The following is a 16,166-nucleotide window of genomic DNA, read 5'->3' on the forward strand; positions in this document are numbered from 1 at the left end:
TATATATTTTCCACTACCCCAGAAACATGTTATGCTAGGATGACTGGTGTTCTATTAGGGCTGGCAGGGCTTTGAAAGTAATTAAAAAATGAACCTTTGATACATGAACACAGCGCCTGGCTGCAACTCTTTAAAACAGATGTCTGTCACACAGCTGCCCAATGTAACTGCCAATTGACATAGCACAAGGTAAGTGTGCTGTTAGAGCAAGTAGTAGCTTTTAAGAGCAAGTAGTAGCTTTTAAGGGTTAAAAGCCGTCTCCTTAAGAGATGGCTTTTAACCCTTAAAAGCTACTACTTGCTCTAACAGCACAGTAAGTCATGGCTACTTTGAAAGAACTGAAGATTCATATCATTCATATCAATGTGCACTCTGAAGCATCTTTTTGGAAAGTACTACACAATTGCATGACATGAGCCATCATTTGCCCTCTAAAATGCAAATGAACAGCACTACTAGAACAATAGCAATGGGTGTTTTTTGGGAAGATTGTTAAGACAGCTGAGCAAGTCTCTTACACCTGACACCTAGCAATAATCACAGAAGAAATGCAATCTGCTCCTAGGATTTTTTAAATTTATTTACAAGTTTCCTAAAGCTTTAAACCTTGCAATGCTGTAGAATGCCTTATCATTACTGGTGTCATAGGAGCTGTGAAAAGTGCAGTTGTGAGCATTTTTCCCTGAAAGACTTGTAGGGCTGTGCAAAACCAGGCATTCTTCCTTTTCACATGCTTTCATACAATGTGACAATGTGACAGATATACAATGTGACATACATACTGTACATACATACATACATACATACATACATACATACATACATACATACTAAGTAGAGATGCACAATATGGTACATTTCATTTGAGCATCCTCTCAGTTCTTCTGGAATTTTCAAAATCATCCTGTATTAGAATCCAGCTTTAATTTCTACAGTCCTGTCATACTTTACTCAGAATCAGCAATAATGGTACTACCGGTACTTGCTGGCACTAGCTAATGGAAACTCTGGTATAAAGTGTGGGACATCTGCAGTTCATGATCATGAATCTACTTACCACTTACTTTGGGATAAAAAGTTCCTTGGCACATTATGTTCACCCTTCAGTTTACATATTTTACTGTTCCACAAAAATCAACCAGTATCCTTCATTTCAGGTAGCATATTGTGTTGGTGCCACTTTAAAATGTTCTGTCTAGAATATAGGTTAAACATAGAGATCCCCAACCCCCAGTCTGTGAACCAGCACTGGTCCATGGCATGCCAGCAACTGGGCTGTGCAAACAAGCAAAACCCCATCCTTGAGATGCAGGCAGCATGTGAAACTACGCCCCCTCCGGTCCATGTAAAAACCTCTCTCCAGGGAACCGGGGGCTGCTAGTTTAATCCACCCAAACTTTTATTCCCCACACCTTTGACATCTTTTACAGCTTGGACTCACCTTTTTCAGGGACTTCCAAAGGTTCAGTGTTCACCATTACATTGGTTGCTGCTGCTGCTGCTGCTGCTAAAGGGCCCTTGGCTGGGGGCATGGTCTCTGTAGAAAGAAAGCCAAGCAATTGTGAGGGTGGGCTCAGGAGACTCAAATCACTGCAATAAACTTTTTTACTTACATCCAGCCTGATTGAGACATTGCGCACAAGACTTCTTCAGCTTTGTATGTAATGATACATAAAGAGCAAGAAAGCTATTGTGTGTTTTAATATTATCATTTTAGCCAGCACAGTGCCTAGGAATCAATTAAAATCATGGAAATATTATAGAAATATACAGGTGTATATTTTGAATATTTTCAACACCTGACTATATCCAGTAATCCAGTTATGATTACTTATTATGAGCTCTTTTTAAAAGAGACATTTTGAGCAAACTTGCCTGAAGTATAAAATGGTTCTTGACAAAGGTGATACTCAAATCAGGAACTTCATTCAGAAATATGTTTCCCACTAGAAATTAAGCTTGAGCAGTATAAAAATGCAGGCAGAAAGGATTATTCCTTCTGAGTAGATTCTTGGAAGTCGCAAATCAATATTAATCAAATTGTTACAATACTATCTTATTCTCATATTGTTAAAAATCTATATCAAATGAATGTCTCATTATAGCATATTGTGCTGCTTAAAAATGTGACCCAAATGGGTTTCCGGTTCCGGTTTTCGGCACGACCAGATGCGTGAGGGAATGCTCCCGACGTCATCTGGATTTCTTCATCAGGGAACCCCCATAAAGGGGTCGAAAGTCACCCTGGAGGGGTGATGAGCGGGGGAGAGGTCTCTCCAGTCAGCGGTAGAAGCGTGGTGGCCCTCCCGTCAGCTTGGAGCAACTCTCCAAACTGATGAATAAAGGATCAGCCACTCCCATAGCCCATCATTTCAGCCGTTTCCTGCCGAAGCCAAAATTACAACAAATCACTTGAAAACTGGATGAGAATTGCCTTCTTCCTTTCCTAATTGTCTACTTTTTCCTGCCAAAAGCTCCTTGAATTTGCTTCCCCCAGCGAGAAGAGAGGGAAGGGAGCTTTTTTTCCCCCACCCTCCTTAAGGGCGGCTTTTGATCACCCTGGGAGAAAAAAGAAAACCTTGAACAGAATAATACTATTTAATTCAACTTACTTCCTTTCTATTTTTGGTGACCCAAAACTCCTATCCTTACAGAAACTGGCTATTCTGTCTATTTGATTAAAAAAAGGGAGAAAAGAGAGAAAAGAACTACTTAAAAGTACTCAAAACTGATAAATTTACTCTGTCTGAAGAAGATTTTAAGTATGCTGGGGACATCTTGTGGCCTTTTTGGCAAATAAACCTGTTTATTTTGGAACTGCCCTTGACATTATCAGCTAAAGATAAAAACCTGAAACAGCTGGAGGTGAACTCAAGGCTTGTGGAGGTGAACATTTACTGACTTTTGTTTAAAAATTAGCCTCCACTAAGGACTATTTACCACTACTTCAAAATGGAGACTGATCAGCCACAAACCTCGCTTGACTATAAGCTTATATTAGAAACAATCCATAAAGTTTCTGAGATGTTTATCTCCAGGCTGGAAAATTTAGGTGCCGACTCCGAATTACAAGCTGTAACCCAGACTTCAACTAAAGAATTTACAACTCAGAATATAACAAAACTGGAACAAATTACTACTGAGATAGAGGAACACAAGGTAGAACAAGATATTGAAAAAATTAATACAAAAAATTTGACTCTATTCAAAGAACTGACAACTCTAAAAGTACAAGGAACAATCAATATGACAAATAATCTTAAGGACCAACAACAAACTATAGGAAAACTTAATACTCAACTTTTGACTCCACCAAAAGAGCCTATAACTTTAGAAGTATACTATGTGCAAGATAGTGATGCTAACATAGAGGATGGGGAAGATCAACAAAGACAGTTTCCTGAAAGCCTGGATAGCCAAGCACTAATTACAAAACTGGATAAGACTCTCTACTTAAAGCAGATGAACCCAGATGGAAGAGGAATCCAGACCGAACTGAAGATAAAGTTTTTATAGCAAATACAGAGACTAGAACTAACAGGGCAACAACATAATGACTACAAATGGTTTGGTTTTTGTGGATCACTGATGGCTAGATGGCCTCCTTTGATTCAAATAATATTTATTGGAGCAAAGGGAGACCTATCTGGCAACTTAAAGGCCTTGGTCTGGAAACCTGATTGGCATAAAAAGAAAGCCAGAGTTAGATTTAAAAAGTGAGTTCTTAGAGAACCATTAAAGGCTATCCCTTTAGTAATCAGTGATCTATCAGGATCTAAAATAGAAAATGTTTATGAGATAGAATTAGAATGTGTTTATGTATCTATTAGGCTTATTTTAGACATTATAATTTGTGCACTGACAAAATGGAAATTTGGTTTATAGATCCCACATTTGATGTTAAAAGACGTCTGATTATTCTATTTAAGAATTAAGAATTAGCTAAAATTGATCAACATAGGCTGTGGTCCTGTCAGTAACGTGCGATGTATTAGGATGTGAAACAGGCAATGTTTATTAGGTAGAACATAGCTACTCAGCCACTGTGTACATGTTAGATGCTATAGTTTTTGCAGTAATGAAATAAGGAAAAATTGGGTTGTGAATATTATTTGGGATGTTAAAGGCTAAATTTGAATAATATAATTAAAATCAAAATTAGGTAAAATTTAATAACAGGATATAGATATATTTCAATGAAATTGAATTGACAATTTTTTTAACTGACCATGCTATTTCTAGAAATTTATTAGTTTAAACTGGTTATATGAAATGTTAAGGGAAATTGAGAAGGATGTTTTGATAATGTAACCTGAATTATATACTGAAAACTCTGTTACTAAATCTCTGACTACCCAGTCACCATGATGCTTTCTAAATATGTAGATTTTAACTGAAAAACCAATAAACTTGTTTAAAAAAATGTGACCCAAATGCACAGCATTAATTAGGCACATGTCATTATTATTAGGTTTGCTTCTTCATATGTCCAACATCCGAAATTGATAGAAAAAACAATGTATTTAATTCCAAAACCCAAGATAACTTACTTGTATTAAATGTTTCCTTATAAGTAGCTTTGGCCTGGGCATTATGGTAGCCTGTGATAGCAACATGATACTTTTGTCCACTCTGAAGACCTCCAATGACTCTTTCATTGCTAGTTAAATTAAGCTTCACAACTAAGGAGCCGTCATGTGCTGAGGTGACTGTGATGTCATACACGTAGACTTTCTGAGGCTCAGGAATCATCCAATGCAGCTTAGCACTATTTTCAGTGATCTCAGTTATCTGGACTTCTCCATTATGTTTAATCACTGTTGAAGAAAAGAAAAAAAACTAATAAAAGGACAAAATTAATAGATTCAGCGGTTTAAGGAGGTTCAGGATAAGACTTATATAAGTCATAAAAACTTATCTGATCCTAGAGTAAGTAACACAAGAATCCCTCAAAAAGGGAGGTGAAAAAAAAATCTCTATAATAAGCTAAGAACATTCCAGTATGTTAGAACCTTTCATTGAATCTGGCTGGGAGTGTGTATTGTTTGCAATCTGGAGAGGATTAAGACCTGCCTGCTAATAGGCACAGAAAATGAAAAGATCATAATTTGGGTTAGAAAACACAAGAAGAGACTGTAATTAAATGCATTAAATACAAGCTACATTTAAAATCATACGGAAACAAACCCACAATATCTTTTTATTTTGTTTTAATCTCCTGAAGCTGCAACCATTGAAAAGAGTTGCTGAGAAAACTTCCAGCTGTTTTCCTTTGTAAAAAAAAATATTGTCCATTGCTTCTTGCGGCTTTTCCAGTTATTATTTTTAAATATAATCTGCAGGGCTTCTTTTCGTATGCATCTCTTTTACTGAAGCAAAGATATGGTATTTGAAGTTAAACATAGTAATCTTTTGTAAACAAAATAGTAAATAGCAAATTATTGTAAAGTAAAACATTTAGATCTGCTTAACAATAGTAGGAAAATGTACCTACCTTCTGTTTTTTCTGGTACAGCAGGTGTGACAGTAACATTATTTGGAATATTTCTGATTGAAGAAACAAATAGTTAAGAATATGCATATAAATGTAAATAATCAAGTTACTTTTAGGTCTTTTGCGCTTGTTTGGTAGAGTTCTTTAGGACAGCAGCTTTTTAAAAAATCTTAACGTCCCTTTCTAAACAAAAACATTTTAGAGTTTTTAGCAAATTTATTGCACCACTTTATCCAAAAGATGGTAATTTTACTAAGATGCCCCTAAGATGTTCTTGAAAAGTAAATTTGGTCAGAAACTACACGGGATTTTCTGGACTGGGATATTTCCTAGTATATGTGTATATGAATATTTCTAGTATATTTTCTAATTTATGAATACATCTTCAGATCTGAAAGACCAAGTGATCATCTTAAAGATACTGTATTTCCAACCATCAGTGAAGTGACTGCTCTGATTTAAAAGCTATCTGTGGTAGCTTCCCAAACAGATATGTAGGAGGGGTTTTCAGTTGATTCAGTTGACCACCAGAGTAGAAATTTGAAAGCTGAAGTAATCAAGACTGGAAAAGAAGCATTTTCCTGTTGGTGAGTTAAAGAGCTCTCCAGTCATTCTTCAAATTATATTGCTGCTCCATCTCATGTCCCTTCAGTCTATTCCAACCCAATGCTAAATGGGGCTATTCTCATCATGCCTATGCAGTATTTGAAGGACAAATAATCTGCTTGATTCTTAAGAATTGCTGCTCTCCCTTTTCAGCAAATCATCAGCCACACAGGTAAAATATCCACAAATAAACCACAGCAGCAAGGATGGGGGGAGCCAGACTCCAGGACTCTATCCAACTATTCCTTCCTACGACCCATTCTGCCATATCCAAGCTGAATGCTTGGGTGGGGTTTTTTTAGGAAAAAAAAGATCAGCATCGCAAAGGTTGCCAAATTCACAAGCATTGGTTATATTTAGGAATTTACCATCCTTCTTTTTTCTTTCTTTACATAGGATAAAGTTCATTCAATCAATCAGAATAGAGCTGGAAGGGACCTTGGAGGTCTTCTAGTCCAGCCCCCTGCTCAAGCAGAAGAACCTTCAGATACATGATCATCCAGTCTCTTCTTAAAAAAAGTTTTGAATAAAAGTTAAAGGACCATATGATTAGATGTATTAAATGGAATGTTTAAAGATTAAACATATTTTTAATTATGGTTAAAAAGAATAAGAAATTTAGGAAATAAATACATGTTAGCTTAGGAGGGATATATATTTTAAGTAGTATGTTATTTTTTATGCTTCTTTACTCTTGCTTTTCTTTCTTTTTTCTACTTTTTTATCTATTCCTTAAGAAATGTAAAAGTATGAGATGGTTCATATGGAAAAATAGAGTTAAATTCTTGAATGTAATTAATTTTTGAGAAAATCTTAACCAGTAAGAATATCTAGAATTTGGTGGGAGAAACAAATTAAAATAAGGACTGTAACAGGATCTATGATAAGGCAACCAGAATGATTGGATAGAAAAGAAATATTATATTGATGTGATTATTATTTTTAGAGCTATTGTGAAAAATTATATATTTAATTGTTATCTATCACAGGGTTTTCAACCTTTTCACTCATTGTACCACTTTTAGGATATGGCAATATCCAAGTACCACCAGTCGCCTAGCAAGGTGCCAAAAATTGATGACCAAAAAGAAAAACAAAAAAGGAAAAAAGTGATGAAGTATAGGTAGTCCTCAACTTACAACAGTTTGCTTAGTGACTGTTTGAAGTTACAATGGCACTGAAAAAAGTGCCCCCCAAGCCACAGCCAAGCAAGACACCTGCCTGCCCGGTGGCGCTCTTCCTCCTGTCCAAGGTTTTCATTGTTGTGAGGATTTCTGCTGACAATTGGCAGCAGGGGTGGGGTGGGAGTGTTTGGTTTTTATTCTCCCCCCCCATCTGCTGGGTGGTTGCAGCAGGTTTTGGTCACTTCACATGACCCTGGGACACTGTGACCATCATAAATATGAATCAGTTACCAAGCATCTGAATGTAAATCACAAGACCCTGGAGATACTGTAACATTCCAGCTGATCGGCACTTTTTCTAGGCTCAGCAGAAGTGCCAGGATCAGTGCTGCTTTCCAGCTGATTGGTGCTTCTTCAGGGCTCAGCAGAAGTGCCAAGATCGGCGCCGAGCTCCAGCTAGAGCCTGGTGCTGATCCTGGCACTTCCACTGAGCCTTCACAGCCCTGAAGAAGCGCTGATCAGCCAGAAAGCAGCATTAATCCTGGCGCTTCCGCTGAGCCCTGACAGCCCTGCAACTCCAGCCATCTCTCACTCAGGCTTGTGCAGTGCTGCCACCGGTTCAGCTCATTCCCCTCCCCAGCTACCACTTTTCTAGGATGGTTGCGTACCACCTGCCAGGTGCCAATGTACCACAGGTGGTACCCGTACCACTGGTTGAAAAGCCCTGATCTATCAAAACAATAAGAATTGTATTAACTCAATGTTTGCAAAAGATATTTTGGGAAAAGAAGAAATCAACTAAAACTATTGTGTGGATTATGGATTATAGAAATCAATTGTTAGTGATTGTTTTACAAATATAACCCAGACAACACACTGTTCACCAATTATTAAGTGATTTATGTTTTTAAAAAATCAATAAAATATATTACAAAAAAAGGAAGAATAAGAGCTCTCATGTACTATTAGTCACCTAACTTAATCTTTGATAGAGTGCTCATAGAACATAGCAGTTTTTATACAACTTATAGCCATCATAGAATGCTATTGGTTTGAAAGGGAAAACAATGCTTTAACCACAGATAAATACAATTAAAGACAACTTAAGGGTTGAAGATGAGACAAGGACAGGATCAAGTGGGGATACTGCTTTATACCCATATAAGAAGGAACAGCTCTAAACCCATATTTATTGTCCCTTCAATTCCCACAGGTATAATAATAATAATTTAATATTTTATTAAATTTGTATTTAATAATAACTGGGTGACTCACAACAATCAAGCAAAGGAATTGCAATACAATCAATAAAATAAAAAACAGAGACAAAAAATTAAAAGCATAATGAAGTGAGGCGTCTCATTCCCCCACACATAATTTGATATTGGGGGGGGGGATTTACTTTCTGACACTGAAAATGAAGATAAAGACTTACAGTTGTTTTTGGCCACTTTTTTTGATTGGCTGGTCACCCTGGAACAAATCACATTTTTTCCGGATATCTGGAGACAAGTAAAAGGCATTTTCACCTAAAACATAAAGGAGAATTTTTGAATAAATATATTCTCATTTCCCAAACATAGTATAGGAATATAAACCATGTCTTTATTTAAACATTCTAACATTTTATTTAGATTTAGTAATATTCTGTCAGGCACAAGCAGTCAGACACACATGTGTAGAGTTCAAGCTTGCTGCTTTATTATATTCTGCCTATTATACGGGAATTTCCCATCCTCAGCCTGGGAACAAATAGATAAGGCTCTATGGAGCTTAAGGGGCAGTGGGGGGAGGAATTAGTTCTGGATCTGTTGCAGCCACACAAGAACTTGAACCTAATTCAGTGATGGAGGCCTCCCCTCAACCCCCACCCCCACTGCTTGGCTGGACGTTTTCCAACATCTTCTCTATTATTACTATAGAGATATACAGTAATAACCTACATGAGCTCTCTTTTTGGCATCAATCTAGCAAAAAATAAAGTGCAGCTTTTGTTTTGCTGTTTCAAAGTATACCCATTATATGTCTGAATAAACAGCTGCATGCTCCTTTTCTTACTATTTTTAAATGTTACTTGTTAATAATTTTTAAAGCAAAAAAAAAGAAAAAAGATTGTTGATTGTGCAAGCATGGGCCTTTTCTTTAGGTAGAATTAAAGGGTTTCCATTTGTTTAAATAGGAAACAGGACACTTTATACAAATATACTGATACAATTTTTTTTCAAGTTAATACCTATAACAGAGGAACTAGGAATTATGAAGCATCTAAGATGCATACAAATTGTGTTTACTCAGGATTAATTATTCCAAGCTTGACAATAATTATTTTAATCAACACAAAATCCAGAAATCCTTTCAGAGAAATCCATCTGATACTGCAATTGTAGGATCAAAGTATCCAAATTGGCTGGCAAACTTCTTATTTAAATATGACTAATTAATTTGATGTAGTCATCTTAATCCAATCCCAAACTGCCATGTTTCAGGTTCTGCTGTTTTGCTTGGGGCTCTCAGAAAAACACACAGCTGTGGAGATGGTTAGTGCTCTGAAAGCTCTCCCCCCATCTTTTAATCAATTATTAACATTGATTTTAAACTATCTTTGCCTCTTTTTAAATTTTATATATAGTTTTTATGGTTTAATATTTTGTATTCCACCCAGAGTCCCTCTGTGAGGGAAATGTGTGGTTTCTAAGTTTGTTGGATGGATGGATGGATGGATGGATGGATGGATGGACAAATGGACGGACAGGTACTGATTGAAGTACTCAGTCAAATATGTGGTTTTAGGTTTCTTTTGCAACATTGTTCTTTGACTGTACAGTCTTACACCCTAAACTATAAAAGGAAGCTCCCCTCCCAGGTTCAGGTTCTCTTCTGTCTAACCCTTCTACACTCAATACCTTTCACTGATGGATTAAGCGCATCTACTTACTGTTGATGAAGGATGGCAAGAGGCTTCCAAAATGTAGCAATGGTTCTTCATGAAGTTCTGATGCCTTATCAGCATATTTGAAGAAGATATCATTAGGCTCACTTGCCAAGCTGTAGATACTTGGAATATTAATATTCCTACCAATGCCAATAATGACAAAAAAATATCCTTTACATTTAGCTTCTACAATAACTTCCTGAAGGCGTTCAAGTTCTTCCTTTTCAATGCCTCCTGTCATCATCAAAACAATGACTTTGTGATCTCTGGGATTTGGTGCACTTTCAAGAATATGCCTCATTGTATATTCTACTGCAGTTGCCACAGCCCGTGTTCCATAAAGTTGTGACATTTGGTTCTGAATGAAATCCGTTAATTTGTCCCTAGGTCCATAATCTGTGAGTGACAATTCAACTTTGACAGGAGATATGCTTGAGTTGGATTGAAACTCAAAGGGAGCATGTTGGACAACAGCAACCCTGGCATGATGCTGAGATACCTTGGGATCAGAACTAGTTTCCAGTTGGTTTACTATATATGAAATATAGCTTTTAATTTCTTTGAACTGCATTGGAGTGGTACTCTCAGAACTATCCACAATGAATGCTATATCAATGTCAACATCTGTAGGAGCTGCCCGTCTGTCTCTGCCAAAGCTACCCCTCTGGATACCACAGCTGGGATCAGGATCACATACATCTAGACAAATAAATATATAATTGTTACATAATTAATATTTGCAGTGCCCTTTTTTGTCCTTCAGTTGGACAAAAACAGCAAGATATACAATTCTACAACTGTACCAAAACCCAAAACATCTATATTAGTAGCTTCCAATTATGCACTTAAAAATGCTTTAGACATTTAGGGATTTGTTTAGAGTGAGTCTAAAATCCTTGACTGACCCATAAAATTTTCCACCATAAAATTTTCCACTACAATGGGGACCATTGCACTTGGCAATTGGATGACTGCATTATGAGCAAATTGTACTATTGCTTTACTGAGGCTAATTGAAAATTCATCTGGGTTTCATCACTACCAAAGCAATCCCAGTAGTGAATGATCATGAGAACAGAAATGTAAAAACAAAATGTCCCTTAAACAGCACTATTAGAAACAGAGGGAACATTAATAACAGTCAAAAAACAAATGCAATTGTTCACAAGATTCTTGAAGCCTGCTCAGACTGAACCGCTGGTTCCAGAATGGTTTCTGATCATAACCTCATAAGGCATTCTGACCTAATGCAAAGTTGAAAAGAAGGCAGGTCCGTCTATGGTACTGCAATGTGGCCCTTACAAGGGCAGAGCTTAAAGCAAACAAAAAAAATTCCTTGGTTCCCTCTAATTTGTCAAAAATCTTCAACCAGACTGCTTACAAATTGATTTTCTCATAGTACACAAATAACTCAAGTAAAAAAAAAGTCATATATTTTACCTAGACAAATATGGCATGTGAACACTTTCCTAAAAGTTGCAGCCAGTTGACTAGCACCACCAGTAAGTGTGAAAACCTGTCCACCAGTGTTGTTTATCTAATTAAAACAAGAAGAGAAACATGCAGTCAATGGAATTCTGAACACAGTTTGTTAAATTGTCCAGGGTCTCTAAAATATATCAAGAAAGAGTTAGATTTCCTTAATTCCACTTGAACATAGATAGAGATCTCAGTATATTTCTGTAAATTGTTCATCTTTTAGATTCAAAACCTACCTTTCTGCATCATTGAGAGAAGGATTGAACATGAATGTGCAGTTGGCCATAAGGTCCAATTCGGACTTTAGGCAACAAACAGTTTGCCTATTCTTTATCTCCTACTATACCTCCAGAACATCTGAGTGTAGGGCTCACAACATGTGGGCCTTGGAAATGAAATCTCAACTGCAACTCATTGGCATATCACCATCCATATCAACTTATTCACAAGAAATGTGATGTGAAAAACTAATAGTATATACTTAGCCACAAAACTCATGAAGTGGCTTTGAATTAAGTACAATCCCAACTAGTTTCCAAAATTATTATGATAAAATGGAGAAGCAATCATGATATTGTTATCTTGAGCTGTAGTAGAAGAGATAGGAGAGAATATGAGAAAGATGGAGAGAGGGAGAGGTCAACAATAACACCTTAAAAACTAGATCATGCATGAATTCTCAAATCCAATTAATGTGACTGCACTATGAAATGAACAATTTGTGTAGGAACAATTTTAACTGGGATACCATGCATCTTTGGAAAAAAAGTGCTTATCTTGATTCAAATTAGGAAGCCATTTCACTAAATTACTGTCCTATGCAGGTTTCCCCTCATTGTCTGAGAATTTTCCTTTTAATCCTTCTAAGGATAGTTTCAAAAATAAAAGTTGCCACATGATATTCTAACAAAGAGGTTTTTTTATGTTTTATTTAATCTGGGTGCCAGGCCATCTTTTTCAAAACAATGACATAATGCCATCTCCTTAGTCTCTCCTTTCATCCACAGTATATACTGACTTGACAGCTTTGACTGATAAAGAAGCAGCCATACACTATTAATGGACTTTATGGCTTATATCCAAAGAACTGTTTACATGAGCCAGATGCTCCTGTTTGGATAGACAGTCATTTCTGCCAACTTCCCCATCCTCAGGGTATTCCCCACCACCACATGATATAATGCTTTTCCTTCATCTTTAGGACTGTTTTTTTTTAATTACAAACAGAGGAAGAAGTAAGTCCTACTGGATACATAAAATATCAAGTATAGATCTCTGGAGTCAAATCATTATTTTGAACTTAGGAAACTAATACATGAAAACAGAAAGCTGCCACAGTAATTGGCAGCCCCCCCCCACTCCTTCCTGAAGACACTCCTTGTTGTTCATGGTCTTAAGGGATGGTATGGGTGTCCACAGCATATGATAAAAAAAATCAAGATGATGGTCACAACAGTGCAGAGCTTCAATTGCATACCTATGGCTGCCATCTTGATTTTTTTACCATAAAAATAATTGCCACAAGTGCTTTGCACATGGCCACAAATACTCTGAAGCAACCTTTTCAAACTTATTTGTTCTCATCAGTCAGCCATACCCTTCTGAGATTCGAACTGGGGCAGACTGCGTCTTAAGCAGTTGTTTTAACCCCTAGGTCATAGGCTCTCTCTCTCTCTCTGTTAGCTGAGAAGCAAGGAAGATATGTGTTAAATGTTTGTTAAACATTCAGAATACACTTGCTTAGTCCCAGACACGGGACAAATCTTATTTCCTGTTTCAGCCTATATACTGTAAGGGACACGGTGGCTCAGTGGGTTAGGACGCTGAGCTTGTCGATCAGAAGGTCGGCAGTTTGGCGGGTTGAATCCCGAGTGCCACATAGCAGAGTGAGCGGCTGTTACTCATCCCAGCTTCTGCCAACCTAGCAGTTCGAAAGCACATAAAAATGCAAGTAGAAAAATAGGGACCACTACAGTGGGAAGGTAACAGCGTTCCGTGTGTCTTTGGCGTCTAGTCATGCTGGCCACATTACCACGGAGACGTCCTTGGACAGGCGCTGGCTCTTCAGCTTTGAAACGGAGATGAGCACCGGCCCCTAGAGTCGGAAACAACTAGCACGCATGTGCGGGGGAAACTTTACCAAACAAAAGGAAGCAGACCTGTAATGCGTTGATAAGGACCCTGTCCTCTCTGTTTGTAAGGAATACAGGCACAACTCCAGCAATGTAGAGTCTTAGTACTGCTTCATTCAACTGTGGAGATGCTTTTGTTGGCCCATTGGTGAAGAACACAGCTACCTTCCTCATAAGGAAGCCACTACGTGCACGCTTGAAAGTATTCCTGGCCACAAATCCCATGGCTGTTTCTAAGCTACGTTGCTTGGATGTCTGAACAAATTGGAGATCCTTAATTCGTTTTACTAAATCCTTCTTCTTTCTGGAGTCAGCAAAACGTATCTCAGTGGTAACTTCACTGTTGTATGTAACCAGTGCTACTCGGGCACCTCTGGGGCAGTTGCTTTCTGCAATTGTGATATTGTTAACAATTGACACTATTGTGTCCTTCATTCTGTTGAAAGTGTCTGCATTTCCACCAGCGGCAGTATCAAGAGCAAAGGCCAGTTCAGTTGGATAAACAGGACATTCTTTGGGACCTGCAGAAACCGGGAATATTAAGAAACAAGTAGTATGAGAAAAAGGTATTAGTTTTACAGCCCCCACCCCACCCAAAGGAAGTGACAGTTTACCAGCGAATAATTCAATGCTTATCTTTCAAAGAAGTGTATGTCAGTTTTTCATCTGACTGCAGGCCAGTGTCAGATAATGAGTAATTTAAAATGAACTTACCATAACAGCAAGCTGCGAATAATAACAGAGAAAAAACAAGAAATTACTTTATAATCTATACCAAGAGCCAATGTCAAAACCCATTCCTATTTTATTTCACTTCATTTCCATTTCATTCCACCTCTCCTGGGTTTTTGCACGCTTCAAAGGGGGAGGGGGGATGTGCCTGCAGGGCTATTGCTTTCACTTCCACCCCTCACTACAATGTAATCCCTTATTTTGTTGATTGGGTCTGTATCCTGTTTCCTGCATTATCTCTCTCTGAACTCTATCTTTTAAACTGTCAATTAAGAATAAAGGAGGAGATAGAACAAAGGGGGAGATAGGAATCTAACCTCAATGCCTGGATTTTGTCTACGCTCCCAGAGAAAGGTGTGAAGTAGCTGCCAACCCTTGAGTGAGCTGGAGAGGGGACAATATTATCTCCTCGGTTCCCACAATGGACTTAACACTTGGGGATTGGCTATCCCACATGGGGGGGTTCGATCTATGGGGTGGGGTCCTGGTTGGGGACACTAAAATCTACTGCATTGCTTGGGAAATCTCAGATCCCATCTATTATGCCTGCTATCTCCTATTCTTAATAAAAGTTCCTGATTGGAAGAAATTGTTTCCAAGAGTTCTGTTTTCTTAAGATGTGGGCTTGAAGTAGGTCCTGACAGCCAACTTACATCAAGACCAGGGGCAAAAGAAATAGACTTACGGCATTTATCTTTGATGTTGCGTACAAGTGTGCAGTGCTTTAAAATAAAGACAGAGAGAGAGAGAGAGTGAAAAAGGGTTTCCAGCCTGGAAAAGTACAAAAGATTTGATACCATAAACAAATGGTTGACTTACATCTCTAGACTCTCCTTTGCTACCCATAAATCCCTGAAAGAAAGGATTTTTAAAAATGTAGATATAATTAACTGTGAATAAATTTAACTGTGCTTCTTTAAAATTGACTTGACAAGTTCAGACACTTAATTAATCATATGGGAAAACAAAGCCCAGAGATTGGGGGAGAAAGTCTTGTCTGTGAGTTGCCAGGAGCACAGAAAGCCAGCCATGGAGGCTGATTCTGTGCATGCTGACCCAGAAGGAAGCCACTCATGAAACAAGCTTTCTTTCAAAATAATACCATTCATCCAGTTACAACCAGTTTCACTGCCACATCTCCTTAGAGGAAATTGAGCACATTTTTTTTAAAGATGCATCCTCTCTCATTTTACAGACTGGGATATCTTGTCATGTCTGGTAGATATAACGAATTCAAATAGAAACACAGGAACATAGAAAACTGATGGCACTAAAAAGCTTAGGTATAGAAGTCTATTGCTCTTGCTATTGCTATCTGCTTCTTATCAGTATGCATCCCAACACAGGGGAAGACAACATCCTGCTGGTTTACTACATTAGATTTCTACTTTTAATGTACATTATATTAATATAGTGAAACATTCTACATCTACATTTCTATATACAGTTGCTGATGCTCACTGAGTAACAAAATGAGGGAAAAACCTGAAATATTTACAAAGTTTTTATCTCAAAATCCAAAGTGGGAAGCTTTGAAACTGAAGGTACAGACTTTATAACTTTTGAATTTTCACAGCTGATCCTTCCTTTATTGTAGCTCAGTAAAATGTAGGTCTTTAGCTATTGTTGTTGAAAAAGATGCAGTCAGTACATTCGTATTCATGGCA

At 37.5% G+C, this 16,166-nt stretch overlaps 1 protein-coding gene across 1 annotated transcript in view; it reads right to left on the minus strand.

Annotated features, from left to right (window-relative positions):
* The window catches only part of COL6A3 (collagen type VI alpha 3 chain), a 129,412-nt gene that overhangs the window by 24,759 nt on the left and 88,487 nt on the right, over positions 1-16,166 (minus strand). Inside the window, 10 exon segments of the mRNA XM_081338786.1 lie at positions 1,442-1,537; positions 4,551-4,817; positions 5,495-5,547; positions 8,660-8,753; positions 10,160-10,855; positions 11,597-11,693; positions 13,795-14,288; positions 14,482-14,493; positions 15,185-15,221; positions 15,319-15,351. Of these exon segments, the coding sequence (XP_081194912.1) occupies positions 1,442-1,537; positions 4,551-4,817; positions 5,495-5,547; positions 8,660-8,753; positions 10,160-10,855; positions 11,597-11,693; positions 13,795-14,288; positions 14,482-14,493; positions 15,185-15,221; positions 15,319-15,351 (1,879 nt within the window).

The sequence above is a fragment of the Vipera berus genome (assembly GCF_964194415.1).
Source record: "Vipera berus genome assembly, chromosome: 1".
Classification (NCBI taxonomy): domain Eukaryota; kingdom Metazoa; phylum Chordata; class Lepidosauria; order Squamata; family Viperidae; genus Vipera; species Vipera berus.